Genomic DNA, 23,542 nt, shown 5'->3' on the forward strand with positions numbered 1-23,542 from the left:
ATTCATTACTGTTGCTAAGTTGTAAAACTTTACAGGGGCGTCCTTAGTGACATGTAGTTACCGAAAACTTGTCGGTACGGTAAACGTAAACTAAAATCATTTCACGTGTAAGACATTAGTTTTCCGGACACTTGACGGGTAGAAGCGATTCGCGGCTTGATTCTGGAAGTATTAAAGAATAAATGACAAACAAGATGGACAAATCAAGCGGGCTAAAGGAAGATGGAAGCCCAAATATTGCTGCAAGAGAGAGGGGTACGTAATTAAAATGAAGTTTCCGTGGATATTCGTTCAAAAAGATTTTTTCCAACCATGGCAAAGGCCTAGCCGAGGTCATTTTTCGAGGCTTGATGTTTTAGCCTAAGTGTTCAAACGAAGATAGGCCTAGGCCTAATTCCTGTGGCTCTTTCAGTCAGAATCACTGGACAGTGTCATGATTCAAGACAGTAACTAAAATGAAATAAAAATGAAATAGTTTTCTCTAAATTAAGAAATTCATCATTAGAAAATCAACTTGTTCAGTTGTTATGATGGATCTGGCTGCAAAATGGATTTCTTGTGCTGTTAATTTAGGCCTAGGCCTACTTGTAAATTAACAGCAATCTTCTGTAAAGAAGATTTTGTCACAATCCAGAACTGGTTGAACTGATCCAGAACTAAAAAAGTGTCCTCGTCACTTTTGTTGATCCTGTAAGTGCAAATTAAAAGTTAAGCTAAGATTTTGAAAATAATTCGGTAGTACCTCCAACACACAAGGTGGACAAGGCCCTACTGACTAAATTTCACCAGAATTTTAAGTTTTTTTGTAGCTGCAATCTGACTGGATATTTTTTGTGATCCAAAACTAGGAAAACAACTGTACCGTGGCATTATGCCTAATAAAATTAAATTCTTCCTTTTTTCAGGACCGGGACCTGGTCGCTATGGACTTCCTTCCACTTGTGGATATATTAAACACGACTCCACCAAACACATGAAACCTGCTTACTCCTTTGGCAACCGGCTAGAGAACTCTAGTAAGTTTGCTTAGTAACGTTACACCTTACATTCATGGTAATTTTTGCTACATTTATGCGACATCATGTCTTTTGTGATACTAGCAAAGTCACTTGTCCAAATGCATATATTTTATTGAAACTTTGATTTATACTAAATTATTTTTCTATTTAAATTTCTACATTTGCCAAGAAATTGTCTTTCAGACAATTCAAGTTTATTTTGTGGAAATGTTGGAATTACCAATACTAATCTATCTTTTTTACAGTGTTTGGAAAAGACATCAGTCCAGGCCCAGCACATTTCATCACCCCTACCATCACAAGAGTTGGAAAGGATGGCACACCAGCATATTCCATCCTAGGCCGACAGAAGGATCCAAGTGAGTCAAAATCTGTTGTGGCTACTTGTTGCTTTCCCCTTTTTTCTGGATGCAGTTGTAAAGTTCCAGACATTACCAGAAGGTTGATAACTGAGGATTTGGGACATCCATTTTCAAGCCTTGGGAATTCTGTAGCAGCAGATAACCAAATACACGTAGTTGCTTCAGTGAAAACACAGTGTTTCTCACAATTGGTTGTTAGTCATGTACGGTCCAACCTGGTTAATAACAGCACTGTTAGTACTAGATTCTGCTGATAACAAAGAAATTTTTAGGTCCCGATCTTTTTTTTTTCATTGTTTTCATTCCTGATAATGCAAGATTTCTGTTATAACAAGCTAATTTGCCAAGTCCGAAAGACGTCTTATTAACAATGTTTGACTGTACATACTGACATACATGTAGTTTTGTAAACCTAAACATTCATGCATTAGGCATTTTGTTGCATTAATGGTAAATTTTTCAGCTGCAATTTTTGAATGAAATCTGTGAGCTTAATTTCACGATTAACATTTTTAAAAAATCAGTTTTCAATAATGAATTACATTGTAAACATTTTGTTACAGATACATTTGTCACACCCTCACCGTACGCCTACAGTCCAGAGAAGGTGCACCCACAAGGCGAGCGCCACGCTCCAGCCTACTCCATGGGTGCCCGCACCCGGTTTAGGAAGCGAGACCAAAGCCCCGCCTCCAACAGCTACACCCTGCCAAAGCTCATCGGGCCCAAGGTGCCCAACAAGAAGTCCTCAGCCAGCTACTCTATGACGGGCCGGCCCACAGTTGGCAGCTACCTGGAGGACATGTCTAAGACCCCAGGCCCGGGCAGCCACAACGCCGTGCATCCAGACATCACCCAGAACAAGAAACCCCTGTACTCCATGCTGGGTAGGAACAATATGCCCGGGGACGGGACACGTAAGCCTGGACCAGGAGCCCACAGCCCAGAGAAGGTGACTGTCAACAAGAAGAAGTACCCAAGCTACTCCCTGGGGATCAAACACTCGGAATTCGTCTGTCCGCTCATCATCGATGTCACCGACTAGATGCAGAGGTCATCAGAGAGTCTTGCCAGTAGTTTACATATCTCTCCAGTCACAGAAGCTTTATTTAAAAAAGGTTTTTGGCCAGGGGCCAATTTTCACAGACCTACATGTATTGCTGTGGCGTGCAGAAATTAAATATACTGTCAAGCAAAACTATTTCTCAGGCAAGTGCTGATAAGAATCTTGGAAGAAGCAATGCACAAGTACATCATTATCTTGGCTCATTTCAGCAAAACTATGTATCTTTCAGCACTTATACCCTGTTAAATTGGTCCCAATGATAAACCTGCCAATACATGTAGTTCCCAATTTATTGTATCACAGCTTCAAGATAATTGCTGCAAGATGGCACACTTTTTGGATACCCGTTTAGTTAGGTATTAAAATGAAGAGAGGCATGTCTCAAAGTGATTTCAACAGAAGACAGTTTGATCAAAATTTGGTCACTTGATATGATATAAAACAGCAGTGTTGATGGGTCAAGGTACCCGGTGCAACTTCTCATTTAAAATCAAACGCAGCAACTTTCAGTGATGCCACAAGGTTCTTTCCCCTCGTTTTCTATTTTCCCTATATTTATTATATACATGTACCTATTTTTCCACAGAATTCATTTTACCAACTTTCCGTCCTCACAATGTACATGTATCTATTTTTTTGGCAGTCAAAGCAGGGTTTGAAAGATAAACATGTTTTTCAACAGTTTGGTCCTGTGTGAGGTCACACATTTCCATAGAGTTGGAGGAAGCATGTAAATATATGTAATATTATATTGGCAGCAGATAATGGCAGTATGTGTACAATGTACAATAAGTTCACCATATAAGATCTTTGAAAAGTTCAAAGGTCAGTATTCCAGGCTTCAAAATGTGTGCTCACATTCATGATTTAATATGCAACCAGTGATGAAGAAAATACAATAATCTATGCAGCATTTGAATATTGATCATTTTTTGTACAGTAAAAACATTAAATGTAACCCAGTTGATAAAATGAAATAAAGCAATACTTGTACATGTATGTATATACATGTACACATGTATAAATGTAACATAATTTGTAGTTGGAAATTTTCTCCTTTGAGGGTCCAGTTTGGATTTTTAATTTTTCATGGTACAAAAAGATACCTGTTACCTTCCCTTGTTGATGTTAAGTAAAAAATGTTTGATTTATGGTTCTTTCTGCATAAATTGGGCATATTTGGCCTAAAATTAGAAATGACAACAAAAGAAACGGCAGAAATTGAAAGAAGAAAAACAGCAGTTCAAAGCAGATACATGTAACGACTAGGTTTACGCAATTTATTTAATCACAAAACATTTCTTCCATTTACAAATGAAGATGTACAAAATGTTAGCAATGGAAAAACCATTCACTTTGATGGCATATCACTGCTCTGTTACGTTGAACCTTAATACATGTAACCCTGAGGCACACTAAGATCTCCCGATCACAGCATTTCGCACAAGACTTGGGTATAAGTCTTTGAACAAATACAACACCTTTAGCTTATTAAGACACAAAAACATTTGCAATGTACATATAGCACAGTTCTTGAAAATGAACAATACTGTTCAAATAAGGCTGGTGCTTATATTACAATATCAAATTGGCACACATATTGTACATGTACCAAAAGGACAAATGTTGAACAGATGTTACAATGAACAGGAGACTAAAAAAAATGAGGAAACAGTTGTTTGCAGCATTTTCTGTCACTATACTAAGAGTATCATTTCCTTCCAATTGAACAAAAATGAAATGGCCAAGTACTACGTCTGTGCTCCAGTTCTGCAGTGCATTGGAGATGTTAGGATGCTGCAAAAATATTGAGTTGTTACTGCACACTAGTGAAGCAATCCTTACCAATGAATAATGGACCAAATGCATACACTGTGCAATTTAGTTCCTTTTGGCTTTGTACTGTCAAATATGCCGACACAAATTATCACTTGTTAGTGTGCAGCCATACAATGAATTTAAGAGTTGAAGGAGAAGATTTGTACTTTCTGATGTCAATCCAGTCAAAAACTTGTTTTCTCTGAAAGTACAGGTACATGTAAATACATATCGCTGCATACCTGTAATAGCTTTGAAATTCAGTTTATGAAAAAATTTCTTTCAAGCCAAGCAAAGAAAATCAGAAGGAAATTTGCTACATTTGAATATTGGTGATAAGATACCGACATTTACTGGATGGATACATGTACATGTATGTGCAATGTACATGTACATGTAAGTACCATGTACAGTATACATGTATACACCTCCTTTGCTGTAACCGTCACAAAAAAAAGAGGCAAAAATCCTTGCCACTTGATTCCCCCAGTACAGAGACACATGTGGGAAATTCGACTGGTTTTGACTGATAGGACAACTGTGTCAAGAATGTGTCTTTGCACAGGAGGGGTATCTGATGAGGTTTTCAACCATTGAGGTACAGATAAAAGTGCATGTACTGTACCTGGTACACTGTATAGGACAAGTTGCTTAAAATGGAGGACTCGTGCACAATGTCATACATGTACATGTACCGGTACCTGTACTTGATAAGCATTTCTTTCATGTGTTACTCCCTGCTGTTTCTGCTGACATTTCCAGGATTTAATCAAATGATTTACAAAAACTAAGCATTTACTCAAGGATGACATATATGAAATACCTTTCCTGTCACATACTTTATTAGAATTTGAATGATCCATTTTTATATAAAATCTGGCACTGTAGCAAAGTTACAGAGTGCATGTATACGAAACTGAATGAAATATATGTGATACAAAAAACCAGTACAGTACACGTACATGTACAGTACATGTAACAATTCTGTGCAACCAAATCCAATCATCTCTCCAGATTGAAATGACTATACATGCTTAACTATGAAGTAAAGAAATCCACTAACTGGGCCTGTGGCAAAGACACAGTTCATCTTTGGGAATTTATGGAATTTCACTGTACTCATGTACAGAAGATGGACACCTACATGTATACATGTATGTGCTGTGCCCTCTCCTCTGTCTTGGATTTCAAGTCTTCGTTAGACCATGGACACTGGTACATGTAACCCCTTCTGGGCACTCGAAGTTGAACTCACAGTAAGGAGAACAAAGGGTCCTTGATCACTACACAATGAGCCAGTTGGGTATTTCAACATGACTTGCTTGGTTCTGAAACCAAGCAAGCATGCATGTCCACATAGAGCTTCACTTACTGGGCATACCATATACCGGTACTTTATTGTGGCCATGTGCTCGTGGAATATCGATCTGGCTCATTATGGGATCGGTCAGGGCTGTTATTCCTCTGGGATTCTGGGAGTCAAGGTAAAGAATATAGGGCCATGCTTGCTTTGCTATGTGCGTAAAATTGAAAATGAAACTCACATGTTACCATGACACTCATTCTGGGTAGTGTTTGACCTTGTCTTGGTGCTTCTCTTTCCCCAACTTAAGTTCACACTTCCCGTATAAATGTTACATTAAATATTTGAACATGGTAAACAATATCAAAAGCTAGATATGATAAATGATCCTGATCTAATCAAGGGTAGCACATATTTGTCATAAATGGAATAAATAATTTCTGTGATTTGAGAAAAGTTCTATGGTTCAACTCTGACTAACTACGCTAGACTACATGTACATGTACCATCCGAACTGGACAGTGTAGAAATAAGGTCATTAATATGTACAAGATTGCTTTAACATTTACATTTTACAAGTGTAAACCAGGTGGAACTGAACCAAGTAAGGGCATCATGGAATTGCGGGAGGGGCCCGTAGAAAGGTAGGGGAAAGGGGGCTTGGCTATCCTGTTCATCATTGAATCATATTCTGTACTTCTGAGAGGGGTTTGTTGTGTGGTCTTCTGAAGAGGAGAATGTGTGGCTCTGGAGCAAAGAGAGCAGAGGCAGGGAAAGGAGGTTTTAGTAGAGCGAATGAAGAAATACATGAACTACATGCAAAATATCAAGTACAGTATTCTAGTCCTAACTGACGGATTCACCAAGGTCCAGGTTTGCCAAGTTCTTCTCACTTTAGTTTTTATGTCCCAATTATGTGCCACTGTGCAGCACTGCTGGAATTTAAAGGGTTCAGGAAGTACACGAATACCAGCAAAAAAAAAAAAGAAGACTGAGACAGAAGTAATAAACAAGCACAAAGAACTGAAAACATTACTGTCGAAACTCCTTAATATCAAGAGCACTGTTAAAACAACATTCTGCTCGGAACAAAGAAATATTCAGGTCCCAATCCATTGTTCACTGTTTTCATTCCTGAATCTGCAAGGTTCCTGACATCTTCCTGTTAATTAACCCTTACCCTACATAATGCCACAAATTACTACTTGCAGTATAAAAATGTAGCACTGAGCGCTGTCGCTTGTTAGAGGACATGACCTTATTGTTCTCTGAAGCCATAAAATACAATAGAAAAGACAATGTACAGTACATGTACCATACAGTGCTCTGGCACTATGAATGCATGGCGGTAGGTATGAGTAACAATGAAAGTAACCTAGCCAGAAGTAGTCATTTGTAGAGCTAGGTCCTTCAGGCTCAGGCTACTACTTAGTATTTTGTAGAACTGAGTACTGTAAGCCAAACAATATGCTTGGCGGTTAGGGTTATGGCAAGGTTACCTGCAAAGTACATGTAAGAGGTTTCACAAGTGTACATGTACATGTACTTTGGGGGAACTATTTTTGGGATGAATTCTCTAAGAAGGAAACATTACAACAATGCGTCACAGCTATTTGATCTACAGGTGCATACTACTATGAGAGAGACTTTTGAGATGCGCTGTGGCAGCAAACATACTGTAAATGTACAGTACGTGACCAGTCCTCTGATATTTGTATCCCTTTTGACTAAATGCGCATACACTGCATGCTCAAACTAATGCAACCAATACTGGACTGGTCTAGGATGTTTGCTGCCACCAAGTGTCTCCAAAGAGCCTGACTCTGTTGCTTGCATGGAAAGAGAAATCATCAGTACAGCTGTTACTTCGATGAAATCTTTTACCTGGTTCGTGGGCCATGTAGTGAACCCATCCTTGGCTCTGCTGCACTCCAAGGCTCCGCCATTCCGCTTCAGTCATCAGGTGGCCCTTGTGGACCAACTTAGCAATCTGCTTGGGCAGCATCACATGCCTGATGGGGAAAAGAACAGAACTTGAGACTTACATGATTTATATGTGTGGAAAAAGAACTCCAGTTACAAGTATGCTTGATAGCCTTTCCAATTTCCACTTTATCAAAGCAAGTTTGGTGGCTGTGACCATATCGAAACTGTACACTGAACATTATGCTGCTCAGGAAAGAGTCGTCGGTGCGCGTGTGCCAACACAGCATGCTTTCTGTGAATGGTCCGCTAGGCCGGTGCGCCATGACGTCATCAACAGGACATCAACATTTAGTTCAAATTGCTATTTGAGGAAAGATGGCATCTTCGAGCTCATCAACAAGAGCGTTTCTGATTTGAAGGGGAAATTTCTCTTTCCCATGTGAGTAAACGATTTTGGGTCAGCTCATACCTAAGTTAACTCATACCCCGGTCAACTCGTACCCCGGTCAACTCGTCCCCGGTCAACCCGTACCCTGGTCAACTCGTACCCCAGTCAACTTGTACCCCAGTCAACTCGTACCTTCGATGAAAACACACATTTGTGACCCAAACGTATTATGATCATTTTCTTCCTTTTTTACCCCAAACGGATTACGATAACTTTTCTTCCCCTTTTTCCTGTTTTCCTTATCATTAGGAATGGTGAAACTTGCAAGTGTTTTGGTCCTCGAGCCGGGCGATTAGTTGTATTTTATTCATGATTACAAGTCTATCTGTCTTTTGTTGTGCAGGGACCAAATAACGGAAATTTCCCAACCCAGGTCACTGTGATTGGTCCAAAAATAAAAAGAACAAGGAAAAATCTCTCTTTTTAAAATTAATCATTAAATAAACAGCAGGCAGATCTATCTCTATGCTTCATGAAGCAGCATATTGAACATGGCAAAATTATTTTGAGACTTTTTTCACAGTAAATTATTGCGATCTATCATGTTTTTAACTAATCAACATCCCCTCTTCCCGGACAAAAGGTGAACCAACTGAAGCATTCATTCTGAATCAGAGTTTATTTGATTTCTGTAAAGGTATCATAAACACAGTAGGCGTACATTTATTTAAAAACTCTCACTAGAGGTGGTACCAAGTTCGTTTGCAATTCAAGCAATGCGCCCACCCCTTCTCCCCAAAAGCAGGTAACCTCAAACATACACGTTCAATCAAAGTGGATTCACTGATTTTTTTATTAAACAAGCCATACACAAAAACACACTTAGATATGAAAAGTGGACAAGGGCGTTGACTGGAGAGGGAATTAACGTCCGATCTCTGGAACATGTGTTCAGGGGGCAATGTAGTCTGATGCCATTTATGTCCTACTTCTTGAACACAGTCGGGATTTTTCAACAAAATCTGACTAGACTGGTATATACATGTACGTTTGCATTCAATAAATGAGAGCATCAAAACCCATATTATGATCCGCATATTCACTGCTGACTGGGCCTGGTGAATACGAGTCGACTCGGGTAGGATTCTACGAGCCAACCTGGGTACGAGTTGACCTGGATGCAATTACAAGTTAATTTGGGTGCATATTTTGGGGTATGAGTTAACCCAGGTACAAGTTGACCCATTTCATGAGTAAACCATATTATCGTAATATTGGAATCTAGGATTTTCACTTAATCCATAGACAGACGCATTAGACATTTTAAGGGCAGTTTTAGAGGTGACTTCGGAGGATTTTGACTAGGGGTGCAAGCCATTTCGAGTGAAATGAATTAATGGCATGAATGGAAGTAAAAGTATATTAAAAGTACTTTGGACCCTATTTGGAAACTCATTTCCTTAAGTAGGAAACTGTGTTTTATAAAATCCATCTTTTTTGCACGCTGTAGCTCCTCTATCAGTGCCTAGCATGTCTAGGCCTATTTAATTTCCAATTTCAAAATTTTGAAATTTAAATTTGAAGTTAAGCTAGCAATTTGATTCATTGAAATAGCCTAAGGCACAAATAAGAACAAAGATTTTACAGAAGAAGCATAGAGCAAGGACAGACCTTTTCAGTTGAAATCCACACTAACTTATTTTTTCAAAATAATCACAGTTTGCTCTGGCCTCTGCATATTTACATGTGTATTGTACAACCATGAAAAAACATCTCAAAACATCCCCACTTCAAATCTATTTTTCTATGCTTTGCAGAGTCCGATGATGGAATCTATATTTATATTAAAATATTTATTACGACATCCTCTTCAAATCAAGATACAGTCAAAAATAAAACTGAAAACTAATTAAAAAATCTACCTCCCTTACTTGTACAGACATGACAGAAAACACTTTGAAAATAAGTTTAGACTCTGGCGTGGGCTTGATGTACTAATGATGTATGGCTGAGGGAAACGGGAAACGAGAGGACCCACACGACATGCATGACTGGCATGACCAAAGAACATTCCAAAGTTTCCAAACCTGTGATCCACCATACCATGTGTCCATCCACAATACGTCACAAGATCCAACCGCCATGACTCGACTGCAACATGCATAACTCGGTCATCATGTCAGTAGGGGCCTAACTGTCCAAACCGATAATGGGCCTAAATTAATCTGTTTATACCTAATAGATACTCACCTATACTCATACGTATCATCAAAATATTTATCTGAATAGTATATCTCTTTATGTGCCATTCTGAGCGTGATAAATTCCTTGAAATTCTGATCCCACCAGAGCTCCGCTTAGTCGACGTCGTTCTGCAATATGTGATGCCGAAATTAAATTGCAACTTCACCATTTGAACCAGCCGCTTCTCACGCCTCTTTTGATTGGTCCGGTCCAGGGAAGAAAAGATGAAGACTTATCCCCATTGGCCAAAATTTAGCATGTGACTTAAAAGGAAGGTTGACAAAACAGCGCCCTCTGTTAATGTAACATGTAAATTTTGGGCCATTTGGAAAATTTGGACTTAATTTTAAAGGCTATAGAAAATAGATTACTAACTTATAAAAATGAAGCTCGGTGAAAATTCCTCAAACTCAAGCAACAGTTTATATTTCAGTAACAGAAAACAGGGCTGTGATGACCCGCTGTTTCTCTTACCAGTCGTAATCGTATGACTTTCTTGAGTTAATACGGCTGAAGCCCTCCTAGACGAACCGCCGTTTGGAATCCCGCAAGCGAACCTTAAGCACGCTACATTATATAGCGCCCTCAATCCTTGGTAAAAGACGAAGCTTGCGAAGGCCGAGGAAGAGGTATCGATATTGTTTGCTTGCATTTTTACTCAGCATTTGATTATTTCATGAAGCAGAATTCGTGCATTTGTTTACTATAAATGGAAGCCTTTACTTTTGGAACATTTCTGCTTGTTTGTTATAGCGTACTTAATATATTAGCTTTCTTAATTTTTTACAGCTTGTCACTTGTCTGTGCTGTGCAAAGTGCAATGCAATTATCATGCCATGAGTATACACCACAGTCACACATTACTACATCATTACATGATGTATGTTCACCCAGCACTGCCGGTGTATCAATTTACTTAATACATGTACATGGGGTTGAATGGGGTGGCGAATAACAGGGGTAGCCATAATCCGGTCCTGCCTCCTGCAATATGGCTTCGAATTTTGATCAAAAGAGCCAGTGTAAGTGTTCGATTCTTGTTCAACATAAACCGTTGAATATACATGTATTTCTTATAGGGGTTTTCCTGAAGATACATCCCACATATATATTTGCAATGGACGTTTGTAATAACACACACGATAAAGCCAAAAGTGCAGAAGTTTTTAAAAGAAATACATGTATTGAGCCATTTCATGCAACAGCGTCAAAAGAACTTGAGTATCATTTCTTGACCTATCTTTAACTGATCTTTATCGACACCATTAAACCCTACTAAATTCTACACTATTTGAATATCAACTAGGCTTTTGGTTAAGCAATGTATTGCTGTGACAGAATTAAATCACAGCGAACCTGATCTTTAAGTTAGTGAATCTGACTTTAAAAAACTTTTGCAAACTAATGACCATCACAGTGGCCTTTAGTTCAACAATGGCTTCATATTTATGTGTTTCACATTCTTGTGAAAACCCCGATTGCAAGAATATCATGATTTTGTTTTGCATGAAGAGAGGTAATAAACAATTTTTCACTGCTCGAAAAAGGCTACTGCATATTTGATTACATAAGATCATTGGCTCACAAAATAATCCATCAAATGTCTCGTTTCCATCACAAAATCTCACTGGCATTCCAGTATTGACCCTGAACAATAAGCAAAACTAAGTTGAGGAAGGAAACATGTGGCATGGCAATAGGTAGCCCCAGACCGGGGGCCAGTCTACTGCAATAGGCTACACTACATTCTGGCCTAAGCGGTAAAGCCTGAGGCTGCTGATGCAGCGGGAAATACCAAGAATTATTCATTAATATTTAGCTCACGACATGGGGGGATTTGCCACATGTAGAATGAAATGGGGAAAAGTTCCATACACGGACGCGGTCGGGGCGGACTCTTGCACAATGGCGGGTTGTAACCAATGAAAACAGTTCTTTGCAGTTGTTTTAATTGGTTGCTACCCGCCATTTTGCAAAACTCCCAGATTTCCACTCTGCCCAGTAGGGCCTAATGACTTATTAGTCCGAGTAACTGGGACCTTGCACATCACCTTTTTTTAAAATTGGGCATTTTCGGGTGATAGTAGGGTCCAAGTACCTTCCATAGGCTTTTGATGATTTAAACTATAGGTTAATGTCCTGTTGATGACGTCACGGTGCGCCGGCCTAGTGGACCATTCACAGAAAGCACGCTGTGTTGGCACACGTGCACCGACAACTCTTTCCTGAGCAGCATGATGTTCAGAGTACAGTTTCGTTGTGGTAACAGCCACCAAACTTTGCATGGACTCTTTGGCAGATGTGTACCCATAGACACTGCTCGATTCAGACAAAAAGTTCTGTGTATAAGGTGGCTTAAATACGTTTGTCCTTTGCACGAAGAAAAAAAACAGGTTGAAACCATGAGCACTGATGCATCCCGGAGTCATGAGGTTCACATGTGTACATGTACATGTGAAGACAAGCCACGCTCAAATGGCTGCAGTTTATGACAACTGTAGGCCATTAATTTCTTTGTTAGTTTGTTGTTGCTCTGTGTGTTGTTAACAAACTGATATTTTCGTAATTGGATGGTGGATCATCTGCAATGGGGAGAAATATGTGTGTACCATTGGATTACAGCGATGTCTTGCATGGAGAACAAAACCAAATCAACCACTGTCCTGCCACCAAGTTTAGGATGTTGCTTGTAAGGTTGAGAGCAGCATATGGCAATGACTGATCCACGCGCATTCCTTAATTAAATACCGACAATCTGAGGGAATAAAAGCATACATTGTGCATGTACTTATTTATAATTTGTAAATCTTGCTTCTGTGACTCCTTTTCCTCATAGGATTCATTCCGAGCACCCTTATCCCTAGAAAAGGGACTTCAGAGCAATGAGCCGCAAACAGACACCCAGTGATTTCCTGAAGCAGATCATTGGTCGACCAGTTGTTGTCAAACTCAATTCTGGGGTCGACTACAGAGGTACCAGTCTGTTTAATAATCCAGACTACCATGGCATTGTTGCTTATTCATTGTACTTGACTTTCAAGGACTACGTCTTAGCCTTTTTTTATGAAATAGGTACAGTGCACTACCTTCCCCAATCCTGCAAATCGTCTAAAAACCCTTATGATTTTTGAATGATCTGGAAATATTGAGGCTGATGATCATTTTCATGAAGTACATGTATGTTTGTGTTAATATCCAACCTGTGTCTATTGTCCCGTCTGTACTTGGGTCAGGCCCATCCACATCAATAGTTATTCAACTGATGAAAAGGATCATCTACAAAACTTCGTCAAACTTTACGTCTTTGGCATTTTGATGCAGGGTCCAATTTCTTTTTTTAGGTGTGCTTGCCTGTCTGGACGGTTACATGAATATAGCCTTGGAACAAACGGAGGAGTACGTCAACGGTCAACTGAAAAACAAATATGGGGATGCATTCATCAGGGGAAACAATGGTAGGCCACAAAAATTGTTGAACTCCAGGACAAAAAAGACCGGGATGGACCATTGGCTGTTGGAAGTGAAGTCACTGTGCTCTAAATTACCACTTTACAATGCATTACATTTGTAAAGACTTTTTTCAAGGATGGATTGGTTGAGACTTGTTCCATCCATGCATTCCATTCCAGTGGTGGGATTGGGAACTAGAATATAGCTTCACTTAACAAAAATATTCAAAAACAGAAAAAAAAAAATTTAACGCATCATTGTCTTATTTGTTATGCAGTTTTATACATCAGCACGCAAAAGAGAACATACTGAAGTATGGTGTGGAGCAAGATGACGTTTTTCCAAGCACCTTGGTTAGACAACTAACACTGGTATTGCATATTGTACTTTGTGTGGATCGTGGCATACCAGACCACTACCTAGTGAGTTAACACAGGAGTCGTGAAGGGAGAAGTTTTCTTCAAACAAACTGCATTTCACTTCATGGGCTACAGCTGAGAATTTGAACTGAATTCAACCAATAGATGTCATCCAAGTGCCTATACATGCAGACGAGTGCTTACAAGGACAAACATCACAATATAAACTTGTACAATCTAGCATTCACGTGAATAGTATTCAGAAATGCCACGTTAATTTCCCCCTCACAAACCCCAAACCAGGTGCAAGCAGAATCATCTTGATGTGCTTGAGAACACTGTAAAGAAATGGCTTCGCATGAGCTGCACTGTGCAGCCATTGTAATTGTTTCTCAAAGTAACCTAGTTTCCTCCAAAATATGGAAGCTTTTGTTGTGAAAGGTCCCCTACATGTACATGTAGTTATTGCCCTTGCAGGAATATTGTTGACTACACATGTCCATGTACTCGCAGGGCTGGACATGTTTGTGGACATGAGACCTTGTTGACCATTAGAAGTGCACAATGTTTGCATCAACGTTTATTTCTTAAAATATTGAAATTGCCTGTTTCAAGGATTCAAAGATCAAAGTGTAAGTATCCTTTCTATATTTGAGGGAAAAAGAAAATTGATGGGTTTCAGATGACTTCTCAAGGGGCAATGATTGAAGATAAAAGTCTTTGAGATTTTTTTATTTATGCACTTGCAACCCTGACCTGAACAGTGCAGATCAATATGCCTGTCAGAGAGCCATGCTAGCGCATTTGTCCCTAAAATTTGAGCGACTGCAACAAGGCAGGCTCAAGAGCCAGTCTATCAGGAATTGTTAAAATGCCTCAATCATCTAATTCCCTCACATGTCCGGCCCCCCCAACAATGGAGATTTGAGTGCTTTCATAATGACTGAAACTCTTCTGTGCGCAGACACTACTATGGGTTGGGAAACATCCCCCCCCCTTTTCAAATAACCACACTTGGCAAATCAGAATATGATGACCTTAAAAATCCTAAATTGTTCACAGTGGTTACAGTGTCAAGGTTTTGTTACAAATACACATGAATATGATTGATAGGAAATTGCACCTTTCATGAGACCTTTGTACTTTGTACCCAATCCATTGCATTTGTCATTTCTTAGTTTCGAGAGATCTTTTGGGTAAACATTTGTTTAATAAAAACGTAAAATGAGGTACGAGGTCAAGGTTGGAATTAGTCACTTTATTTGTTTCTAGCTGTTTTACCTGAATGTCCAAAACACTGATGGAAAAACTCAATGAATAAATTTTTCCACTTGTCACATAACAGTTACAAACACGTATCAGAACTAGATCTAAGACACAAATTGGCACATGTTCACAATTGCTATGTTAATTAAAGAAGGGAAGTATCACATGCATTAACATTATAGCAAACTGTAAAAGCGCCTCCATGTTACATTAAAATGAGGTACAGTCCTTCCACTGAGGAAAAAAAGCTTAAGAGTTTCTGCAGTGTTATTCCTCGACACATTGTCTGAGAAATTTCCTTTAAAAATATCCGGTTATACACGTACATGATTCAAGCTGCAGGTTGGTTGATTAAGTCATAACAGCTGCAATAATGTAATGTTTAAAAATACTACAAATATACCAGTTGGTTTACACTAAAAAGTCTATATCATAAAACAAGTGGAAAACTGTGGCACAGGCATGCATATACATATCTGTGATAAAAATAGCACCCTTGATCAAAGATTTAGCACCGTTAATATGTCATCCTGTCTCACTGTTAATTCAGTCAATGCTCAAGACATGTACTTGCAATTGTTCCAAGCTTACATTTCTTGGACGCTGAGCACGATTTTTGGTCAAGTAAGGGTCTCAAGATCAAGTTACATGGCAAGGTTTTGCATATATTGAGGCTTAGAGGCTGCTTGCAAGCTTGTCAATGAGACTCCAAAATATTTCATGTCGGTGTCATGGCAGTTTCAATGTGCCCAACAACTGAAGTCCCCTTCAAACTTGATCAAAATGGTTGAATGCAAAAAATGGCTACAAACAGTTTGAAAAAACTGGTTTTAACATCGATCTTCTGTGAACTTGAAATCTGACGAGTTGTGTATTTCTACACCAAAGGGGCCCATCTTTCTTTGCTTCTTTTGCTAAACTTTGTGGAACCCAAGTTCCCTTCTGAACTCAGCTTGATTTTACTCGTGCTACTCAACGCTGGCAAGTTTCATAGGGCATCAACAAGAGCGTAGACTCAGTTCAAGGAAACAACCCTTATGTTTTTTTATGTCTACTGAAAAAGGTCACTGCTACACTGTGATGTGTTCTAATGGTCCTTACACCAAAGAGCTGCACATGTTACATTAATAACAGCAACCTTAACAGCTTTTCCGCAAAACTCAAAAGATGCTATCACATGATTACTACCATTTCATGTTGCACACTTTGGAAGTGCAACTGGATTGATGGCATTTTTAAAATCCAAGGTGTATTACCAAAAAGAATGTTGCAGCTCTCATGTTCTGTTACAACAAAGGACAGGAATATGCACGCGTGACAGAAATGGGGGAAAAAATGCTTAATCTAGAGACTCTGTAACTACATCACTTAACAAAGTTCATACACTCTAAAAAGACATGCATATTTACTTGACAGGTCTTCAAGTTTGGGTCTGATTCATGCTTTTTTACGGGCAGCCAGCGGAGCGGGCATCGTTTAGCTGGTCCTTCGTGCTCCCCTTCAGAGGAACGATGTAAGCTCCGCCCAGATCTACAGTCTCTATCGTCCTGCGTCGCAAACGCTCAATCTCCACCTTTTCCATTGTTGTTACTATCAAGATGCGATCTCCTATTTATAAGAGTAAAATATTGATGCCACAATGGGTGCTTTTAATGATTGGGTGAGATGAGATGTTTAGATGGTCTGGGAGCCAGACGGTCACAATAAGCATATGTAGATCCCATTTGCTTTTTTTCAAGACTGGACAAGCAACTGGACAGTTGCTACCGGTGTGCAAGCCACCCTGTTGAAATCAGGTTGGTTATTTATTTATTTTTTTAAATAAAATTCAATTAAGTTAATACCCTCTTCAAGTCGGAGTCTATTTCCTTCATGGACTCATTGAGGCATTTTGATGTCACAATTCCAGTCCATGAAAACAGTACGAATCATTTCATCATCGGGAATGTTTTTTTCTATGCCACGGTGATATTTTTCCTATTAGTGGCTAGGTGACTCTTTAGCTGACCATCAGTCCAAATGCAAAAAGAACAGTTCATGAAGTGTAAAAAAATCTTGCAACAGCTATCAAAACACGAACTAAACACTACAACTACATGTGTATGTTCAATGATAATACAACACTTTATAAAAAGTACACTGGAGCAAAGACATATTGAGGTAAAGTCTGCTAACCATTCAGGGATTACATTTCTGCAAACTGTTTGCTGGCCACAGAAATAGCAAGCAACATAAGAGTGGTCATCAGCACATTTCTTGTACAAGAAAATCTTGTACTGTGCATGAAGGGACCCCACATAGTTTGCCTTACCGTATGTGAATTCATCACAAACACACTGTGGATTGATGATGGGGCTAATGTAGCGGGTCTCCGTTACCCTGTTCTCCCTTTGTCTGAGCTCAATCAGGATACGGAGCATACCGTCGCCTCTCTTCTTGGCCCCATAGACTGTATTGGGGGAAAATAATCGTATAATTGACCTTCTTTAACAGATGGACGTGAAGGTCATTCGCCGTACTTTTTTTGAACAAGAATTCCACTTTTGTTGACATTTTACAGCCAAATGCCACAGATACTGTTTTGCTAGAATCATATGAACAGTACATTTCTTACTGTAACCTCTTCATTTCAACGCCCCAGGACATACCCACGGAGCAGAATTTGCTACCAAAGGCCATGCACAACACACAGGTTCACACGTGAGCAGAAGTACAGTGGAGCTTGTACTTCTGCTCATGCAGAAACGGCTGCAACAAGTCTACAACTCCTTCAACAAGTCTGACATATATGAATATTTATATTTCATTGCCAGCCAGTCACAGCACAAAATAACCTGATGGTCCAAGGATGCTGTTTACACAGCTCTGCGCCGATGTGTAGGCATACACCATGTTGCAGGATGTACAGTACATGTCAGTAGAGATTGTACTGTACATTTTTGTACATGTACATACTTAGCCTGCAAAATACACAGCTCTCCCGACTGGTCAGTCCCGCATGTGCAAGAAAACAACGGAGATCCACTTAATACTAATAGCAGATATTTTACACCCCTGGAGTTATATTTCTTCCAAACTATACCAACTTGAAACTGTAAAAACAATTTAAATACTCGCTTTTCCCGTAAATCTAGCCCCATAAATGTTTCTGGTACACTGTTGCCAGTCGATACGTTGTCTTTCTAAGCACCTATAGTTATTTCGTGTTTGATTTAATGTGTACTGCCTGTGTACTCCATAGAGTTACATAACTCTATGACGTATTCAGACATCAACCATAGAGCTGTTCCTGTGAGCTTCTACCCACTGCAGACTCATTATAATAACTTTGTTATATAAAAAGCTCTGTGGCAAGCTTGCCGGATTACACACTGACTGAAGTCGGGCGCTTGTGAAAACCAATTCGGAATCATGGCCAGCATGCAGTTGGCAACCGTTATGACCCAGATGGTGCTATTACGATTACAGCCACATTTCTTGTTTGTCTTGCTAATCGTGAATGGACTTGATGTTTTTGTGGAAAATACCACGACAGTTTACTGTTTACTCAAGAAGTAGGAACTGTATGGAGCTGAAACTTTCACAGGTGACTTAATTGTATCTTTCTTGATAATTTTGCCAACCAATCAGCATTTCCTTGAAAATAAAAACAATATATGACCCGACCGTTAAGCAATGCACTAGTTATTTTAAAACCTGTGTGTTGGCCTCCAATACAAATAAATTTTTGAGTCTTCTTCCAAAAGAGAGAAAAAACATGCATCATTTTAAGTGAGTTTTTTTTTTCCCAAAAATCACCCGTCACAAATTTTCAGGAACTAATTAGCACCACTTAACTCACCGTAATTTGCAGCACAGAATTTTTGTTCGAATCCACTCGGGAGGCTATCACTGCAGACGGGACAAGCTGGAGAAACAAGAAATGCAGAACTGGGGGATTCAAATTCAATGTATGGAGCTCTCACCAACTCTGGTATTTGTTCCAAACTAATGAAATCCACACAAAATTTGAACCCGAGATAACTATCAGTGACCCTGCAATCAAATTGATCTCATGTTGGATCACAGTAAAGGAACGTTTCCTAATTACAAAAGGCGGTAGTTACTGCGGTACCGCTGTATTTTTGCGGTACCAGCATTAAGCCCTTTCGGTTAACTAGTGCGGTGCAGTTAAAAAAAAAACAGCAGTACCGCAGTAAATACCGCCTTCAACAATTATGTAACGCTCCCTAACATTCAAGGTTAAGTAACTGGTCAATGAACACACCAAAGTATTGAAAGGAATGCTTTTGTCACATTTCATTGGAATTCATTGTGACCTGTGGGCAGTTGATTTGTGATTTGACTGTGGTGAATAAGTTCAAGTGCATACAGGCCATCTCCTATGAGCAACACTTTCACCAAGTAAATCTGTCCCAACACCATGTGCAATGCAGCTGAACCAGCAAATAAGGCTACATAACACCAACATGTCAACTAGTTACCTGTATCACCGACATGTCAACTAATTAACAGAAAAAACTACCAGCCAATCAAATTTCTTACAGATGCAGTTGCCTTCACTATCATACTGATATCCATCCCTGCAGTTGCACTCGTAGGTGCTGGGGAAGTTGACGCACACCTCGCCGGGACCTGGGCAGCTTTCTGCGTAGGTACACTCATCCACATCTGTAAGTTTCACATATAAGCAAAAGAATTCCATCAACTTGTCCTCTCTCGGACAGAGACATCCCACTTCTGCAACAAATAGAGTGCCACTACGTCTGGGTGGGAAACTGTACTAAACAGGTTAAATCAGTCATTAGACCAATAGACCAATGCGGTGGCATTTCGAGGGACACTCCTAACTAGCCCACTCAAACAGCAGAAAGCACTGTGCTGTCACGGAAGTGGTTCGATCCATACAACAGTGATCACAAAGCTTGCCACCACTGGCTGTGGCCACTGCACACAACTAGTGAAACTGTTGATACAGTCTCAAGAGAGGGCAATCATCACAGGCACTGTCCAAGGTAGACCAGACGCCATCTCACAAGATGTGGCACTGTAAAGGGTTAACCCCTTTGTCAGCTACACAAATTTTTTACAGAGTAACAAATGTAATTTTTTGGAACAGTGGGAAAGGGGAGCGACTCTAATGACCCCCTCCTCCTAGTAACACTTGTTCGAATGAGGGTATATAGTTACAATTTAACTTCACCCTAACCCCCCCGGCCCCATTTGCTGTGCATCTTCCTCATTTCTCCAAAATCCTTTAGCGTACAAACTCTATGGAGTAATAAACAAAGCAAAATAAAACAAAAGCAATGCAGTGAAGTAAGGGGATTCTACAACTTGTGACCAGCAATAACCCAGTGGGCACACGACGCGTGAAAGACGTCTTTTTGCGGTCGTTATGTGGTCGTGTGTCGTAAAGTGGTCGTGACAAAAAAACGACGTCTTAAAGACGTCTTTTATCCTCGGCTAGAAACATTGCTTCAGCAACCATGACCACAAAAAAACATGACGTCTTTAAGACGTCGTTTTGCAGTCGTTATCAAATCATCGGTACTACACATACAGTGAAAGGAGAAAAAGACGTCTTAACGACGTCTTTTTTCTCTATTTGAATTGTTTTCTTCAACAAGCAATACATGAAACACACGACGTCATTTTACAGTCGTTATTAAATCGTCAACATACAGCAGAAAAAGATTTAGATAACCTTATGAAGATTTTGCACGGTGACTTTTAGTTTGTCTCGGATTTTGCCGGTTCTCACTCGATTTCACCGCGGTCGTTATCAAATCGTCAACATACAGCAGAAAAAGAAAAAAGATTAAGATAACCTTATGAAGATTTTGCATGGTGACTTTTAGTTTGTCTCGGATTTTGCCGGTTCCCACTCGGTTTCACCGCGGAAGGTCAAGTCCCTCCAGAACAATGGCATACAGTGTATTGCGAAATCCCGCCTGTGGCCGCAGATGACTGTTCTGTTTGATTGTTCTCATCTATTCGTCAAGAGGGATGTGTGAAATAGCAGTAGTGCGAATGTCCATTTACAGGAAAATTTTAACACAAGAGGAACTGCGAGTGTGGTTTAGTACACATGCTTGTGATTTATGATTATTTGCAGTGGAACTGACCCTCAACCCCCTCGCCTGATTTAAAATAACATGACATTAAAATACCCCTACATTTAGAATGGATGAGGCTATTTTCTTTCATTGCCTGCATGCTCGCAAGCAACGACTGGCTTCAAGCGTGTGCACCGCGTTACTATAGTGGCTCTGGCTTAGTCTTAGCTGGTTCCAGCCTTCCGAGGAGACTCTGAGCATGCCGACTGGAACCAGCGATGGCAAAGACTGAGGTCATGTCCAAAAGTCAAAACGGGCTTCCAGAACTACGGTTAGGTCTATTGACTTTGGCGTCTACACGTATTTCTAATGGAATAAAGATCTTCAGGTCAGGGAACCAGACTACTTCATAATTTAGTCCGTGCTTTGAATTAAGAGAGCTCGAGTACATGTACATGTTCTTGTATCGCTGCAAGCAGCTTGTCCGATTAAAGAAGAGCAAGACAGGTTAGGCCCTTCCTTAAAAGGTAAGTGCTTATAAAATGTAGTTCTGTTACGTATGGGCATTGTTGGTGAAGCAGAGGTCAGGCTTAAACGCAATAATTTTAATCCTCAACAGCCAACCAGGTTGGCCACGGTTGTTTCCTACCTCCATGGGTGGACTACAGACAGTGTTTATTCGTAGTCGTACGTAGACTCGCAGTCGTAGTGCAGTAAGGAGCATCTGGGCTAGCCATAGTGCCCATACTTCAGCGTCATCAAATATGGCAAATACTATCAGCGTCAATAAATCTAATTTACCCTTTTAAGATTAAACGTTATACCGTTGTATTGGTGAGACTAAATTGTGAAAATGTAACGGCAGTACATGTATGTGATGCAATGTACAATATTGGCCACTCGATGTAGACATGTTAGAGACAGTTGGTGGCAGAAAAATTCTTTTTCATTCTCAATCACAATGAACATGCGCACTTAAGCTCAGACGTGGTGTAAACAGTGGTAGAGGACCGGTTTATTTGCTGCCACCAAAGTCTTTATAGTTTTAACAAAAATGAATTGTCTTATTTGTCTAACATTTGCAGAAAGTGTTGCATCACACTGCACAACAGTGTCTGCAGTAAGACAACGAATAGCGAAGTACCTCAAGCTTAGTATTCCTACCAGAGACAAACCAAGAGCCCTGAGTAATTCAGCAGGCATGCCCACCGGATAACTGTGCGACCAGTCTAGTGCATCAGATGGCCTGTTTCCTGGCTGTTTCATATATTTCAGTGATATTTAATTTATGAGCATAAAGCCTATTTTTGTATTGGGTCTTATTTGAAAACTTTAAACCTTTTGTTGTTCAAGTAAAATATGTTCATTGTTTCCTCGGGTTTATTTCCTCAGGTTGAAGCAATGAAGGCTGTTTAAAGTACGGTAATAACAAAATTACACGTCTGATCGGTTTTTTTTTTGGGGGGGGGCATGGGTAAAATCTTTTGCGGCATTAAAACACGTACAGTAATTTAAATTGTAACTGACTAGATCATCCTGTTCCAGGATAGTCTGTTTTCTAAAAATTTGACAAACCACTGCATGAGACAAAATTTTCTCCAAAAGGTGTTCAATATTTCCATTTTTTTTAATTCTAAGCCAACTCGATTTGAATTGTCTTATTAGTACAAGCCTACATCTTTTCATCAACTGATGTCTGTTTTTCTCGCTCTCATAAATGCCATTACATGTACATCTAAAACGTATTTTACTAAGTCTTGCCTTGTTGGAAATGTTTTGCCAAATATTCAGTTACATGGCTTGTACTACATGTACATGTACTGTATGATTAATGTTTCTCATTCTTGCCTTGTCCGTAAAAGTAAAACCTTTTAACTGCTTTTATCCAGGAAGTGTAAACACACGTGTACCTTGTTTCATCGTCACGTTGATCGTGCTGGGTGTAATTGTAATGGTCCGTCCAAAGCCATTGAATTTACCAGAAATATTATTGGTACATAATATTTGTGTAGACCATCATTTTCAGCAAAGTGTGCTAAGAGGTTATTATAATGTGAAGAATGAGAGTTAAATAAAAAATTATGTTTAGTTGTAAACAGTCGCTTTAGTCAAAATTTATTTTATAGCCAGGCAGCGTGTTAAGGCATGTGAACTTCTTTTTATCATAAAAGAGTAAAAAAAAATTGAATCGTCCAATGCAGATGTCTTTTTTCCTTGATATTTGATGGATAAAAGACGTCTTAATGCTGACGTCTTTTACTGCTCAATAGCTGACGTCTTTT

The 23,542-nt window shown here is 39.5% G+C and overlaps 4 protein-coding genes and 1 long non-coding RNA gene across 7 annotated transcripts in view; 3 read left to right on the forward strand and 2 right to left on the reverse strand.

Annotated features, from left to right (window-relative positions):
* Nucleotides 1-47: 47 nt before the first annotated feature.
* Nucleotides 48-3,482, forward strand: LOC110981704 (ciliary microtubule associated protein 1A-like). The gene is made up of 4 exons (XM_022239518.2): nt 48-255; nt 906-1,016; nt 1,265-1,378; nt 1,945-3,482. The coding sequence occupies exons 1-4, from the start codon at nt 183-185 to the stop codon at nt 2,424-2,426; spliced, it is 780 nt and encodes a 259-aa protein (XP_022095210.2). The 5' UTR covers nt 48-182; the 3' UTR covers nt 2,427-3,482.
* Nucleotides 3,483-3,700: 218 nt separating this feature from the next.
* Nucleotides 3,701-10,285, reverse strand: LOC110981713 (cyclin-dependent kinases regulatory subunit-like). Its single transcript, XM_022239529.2, has 3 exons — nt 10,133-10,285; nt 7,453-7,580; nt 3,701-6,315 (listed from the first exon to the last, which is right to left on the reverse strand). The coding sequence occupies exons 1-3, from the start codon at nt 10,189-10,191 to the stop codon at nt 6,245-6,247; spliced, it is 258 nt and encodes an 85-aa protein (XP_022095221.1). The 5' UTR covers nt 10,192-10,285; the 3' UTR covers nt 3,701-6,244.
* A 314-nt stretch (nt 10,286-10,599) lies between these two features.
* Nucleotides 10,600-15,170, forward strand: LOC147799065 (U6 snRNA-associated Sm-like protein LSm6). The gene is made up of 4 exons (XM_087136950.1): nt 10,600-10,755; nt 12,963-13,099; nt 13,468-13,581; nt 13,854-15,170. Exons 2-4 carry the CDS (start codon nt 13,009-13,011, stop codon nt 13,886-13,888), a joined length of 240 nt encoding a protein of 79 aa, XP_086993076.1. The 5' UTR covers nt 10,600-10,755; nt 12,963-13,008; the 3' UTR covers nt 13,889-15,170.
* Nucleotides 15,171-15,172: 2 nt separating this feature from the next.
* Nucleotides 15,173-23,542, reverse strand: part of LOC110981687 (alpha-2-macroglobulin-like) — a 57,555-nt gene continuing 49,185 nt past the window's right edge. For all 3 annotated transcript variants that reach the window (XM_087136947.1, XM_087136946.1, XM_087136948.1), the window contains 4 exons: nt 19,747-19,872; nt 19,043-19,108; nt 17,513-17,650; nt 15,173-16,809 (listed from right to left, as the gene is read on the reverse strand). In XM_087136947.1, the coding sequence (XP_086993073.1) occupies nt 16,649-16,809; nt 17,513-17,650; nt 19,043-19,108; nt 19,747-19,872 (491 nt within the window). In that variant the 3' untranslated portion in view covers nt 15,173-16,648. The remainder of the gene's footprint in view (nt 16,810-17,512; nt 17,651-19,042; nt 19,109-19,746; nt 19,873-23,542) is intronic.
* On the forward strand, nt 21,017-23,356 carry LOC147799066 (uncharacterized). The gene is made up of 2 exons (XR_015425255.1): nt 21,017-21,787; nt 22,346-23,356. It is a non-coding gene; the product is annotated as an uncharacterized LOC147799066 (long non-coding RNA).

Source organism: Acanthaster planci, linkage group LG05 (assembly GCF_054643075.1).
Source record: "Acanthaster planci isolate LZ-2023a linkage group LG05, COTS_SCS, whole genome shotgun sequence".
NCBI lineage: Eukaryota > Metazoa > Echinodermata > Asteroidea > Valvatida > Acanthasteridae > Acanthaster > Acanthaster planci.

What these genes read in the sequence shown, in the direction of transcription:
- LOC110981704 (XM_022239518.2), top strand. Translation starts at nt 183, where the DNA reads ATGACAAACAAGATGGACAAATCAAGCGGGCTAAAGGAAGATGGAAGC. An exon ending in TATTGCTGCAAGAGAGAGGG is followed by an intron (nt 256 to 905) that starts GTACGTAATTAA and finishes TCCTTTTTTCAG; the next exon opens with GACCGGGACCTGGTCGCTAT. An exon ending in CAACCGGCTAGAGAACTCTA is followed by an intron (nt 1,017 to 1,264) that starts GTAAGTTTGCTT and finishes TCTTTTTTACAG; the next exon opens with TGTTTGGAAAAGACATCAGT.
- LOC110981713 (XM_022239529.2), bottom strand. Translation starts at nt 10,191, where the DNA reads ATGGCACATAAAGAGATATACTATTCAGATAAATATTTTGATGATACG. An exon ending in GATGATACGTATGAGTATAG is followed by an intron (nt 7,581 to 10,132) that starts GTGAGTATCTAT and finishes TTTCCCCATCAG; the next exon opens with GCATGTGATGCTGCCCAAGC. An exon ending in CTACATGGCCCACGAACCAG is followed by an intron (nt 6,316 to 7,452) that starts GTAAAAGATTTC and finishes TCTTTGCTCCAG; the next exon opens with AGCCACACATTCTCCTCTTC.
- LOC147799065 (XM_087136950.1), top strand. Translation starts at nt 13,009, where the DNA reads ATGAGCCGCAAACAGACACCCAGTGATTTCCTGAAGCAGATCATTGGT. An exon ending in TTCTGGGGTCGACTACAGAG is followed by an intron (nt 13,100 to 13,467) that starts GTACCAGTCTGT and finishes TTCTTTTTTTAG; the next exon opens with GTGTGCTTGCCTGTCTGGAC. An exon ending in ATTCATCAGGGGAAACAATG is followed by an intron (nt 13,582 to 13,853) that starts GTAGGCCACAAA and finishes TTTGTTATGCAG; the next exon opens with TTTTATACATCAGCACGCAA.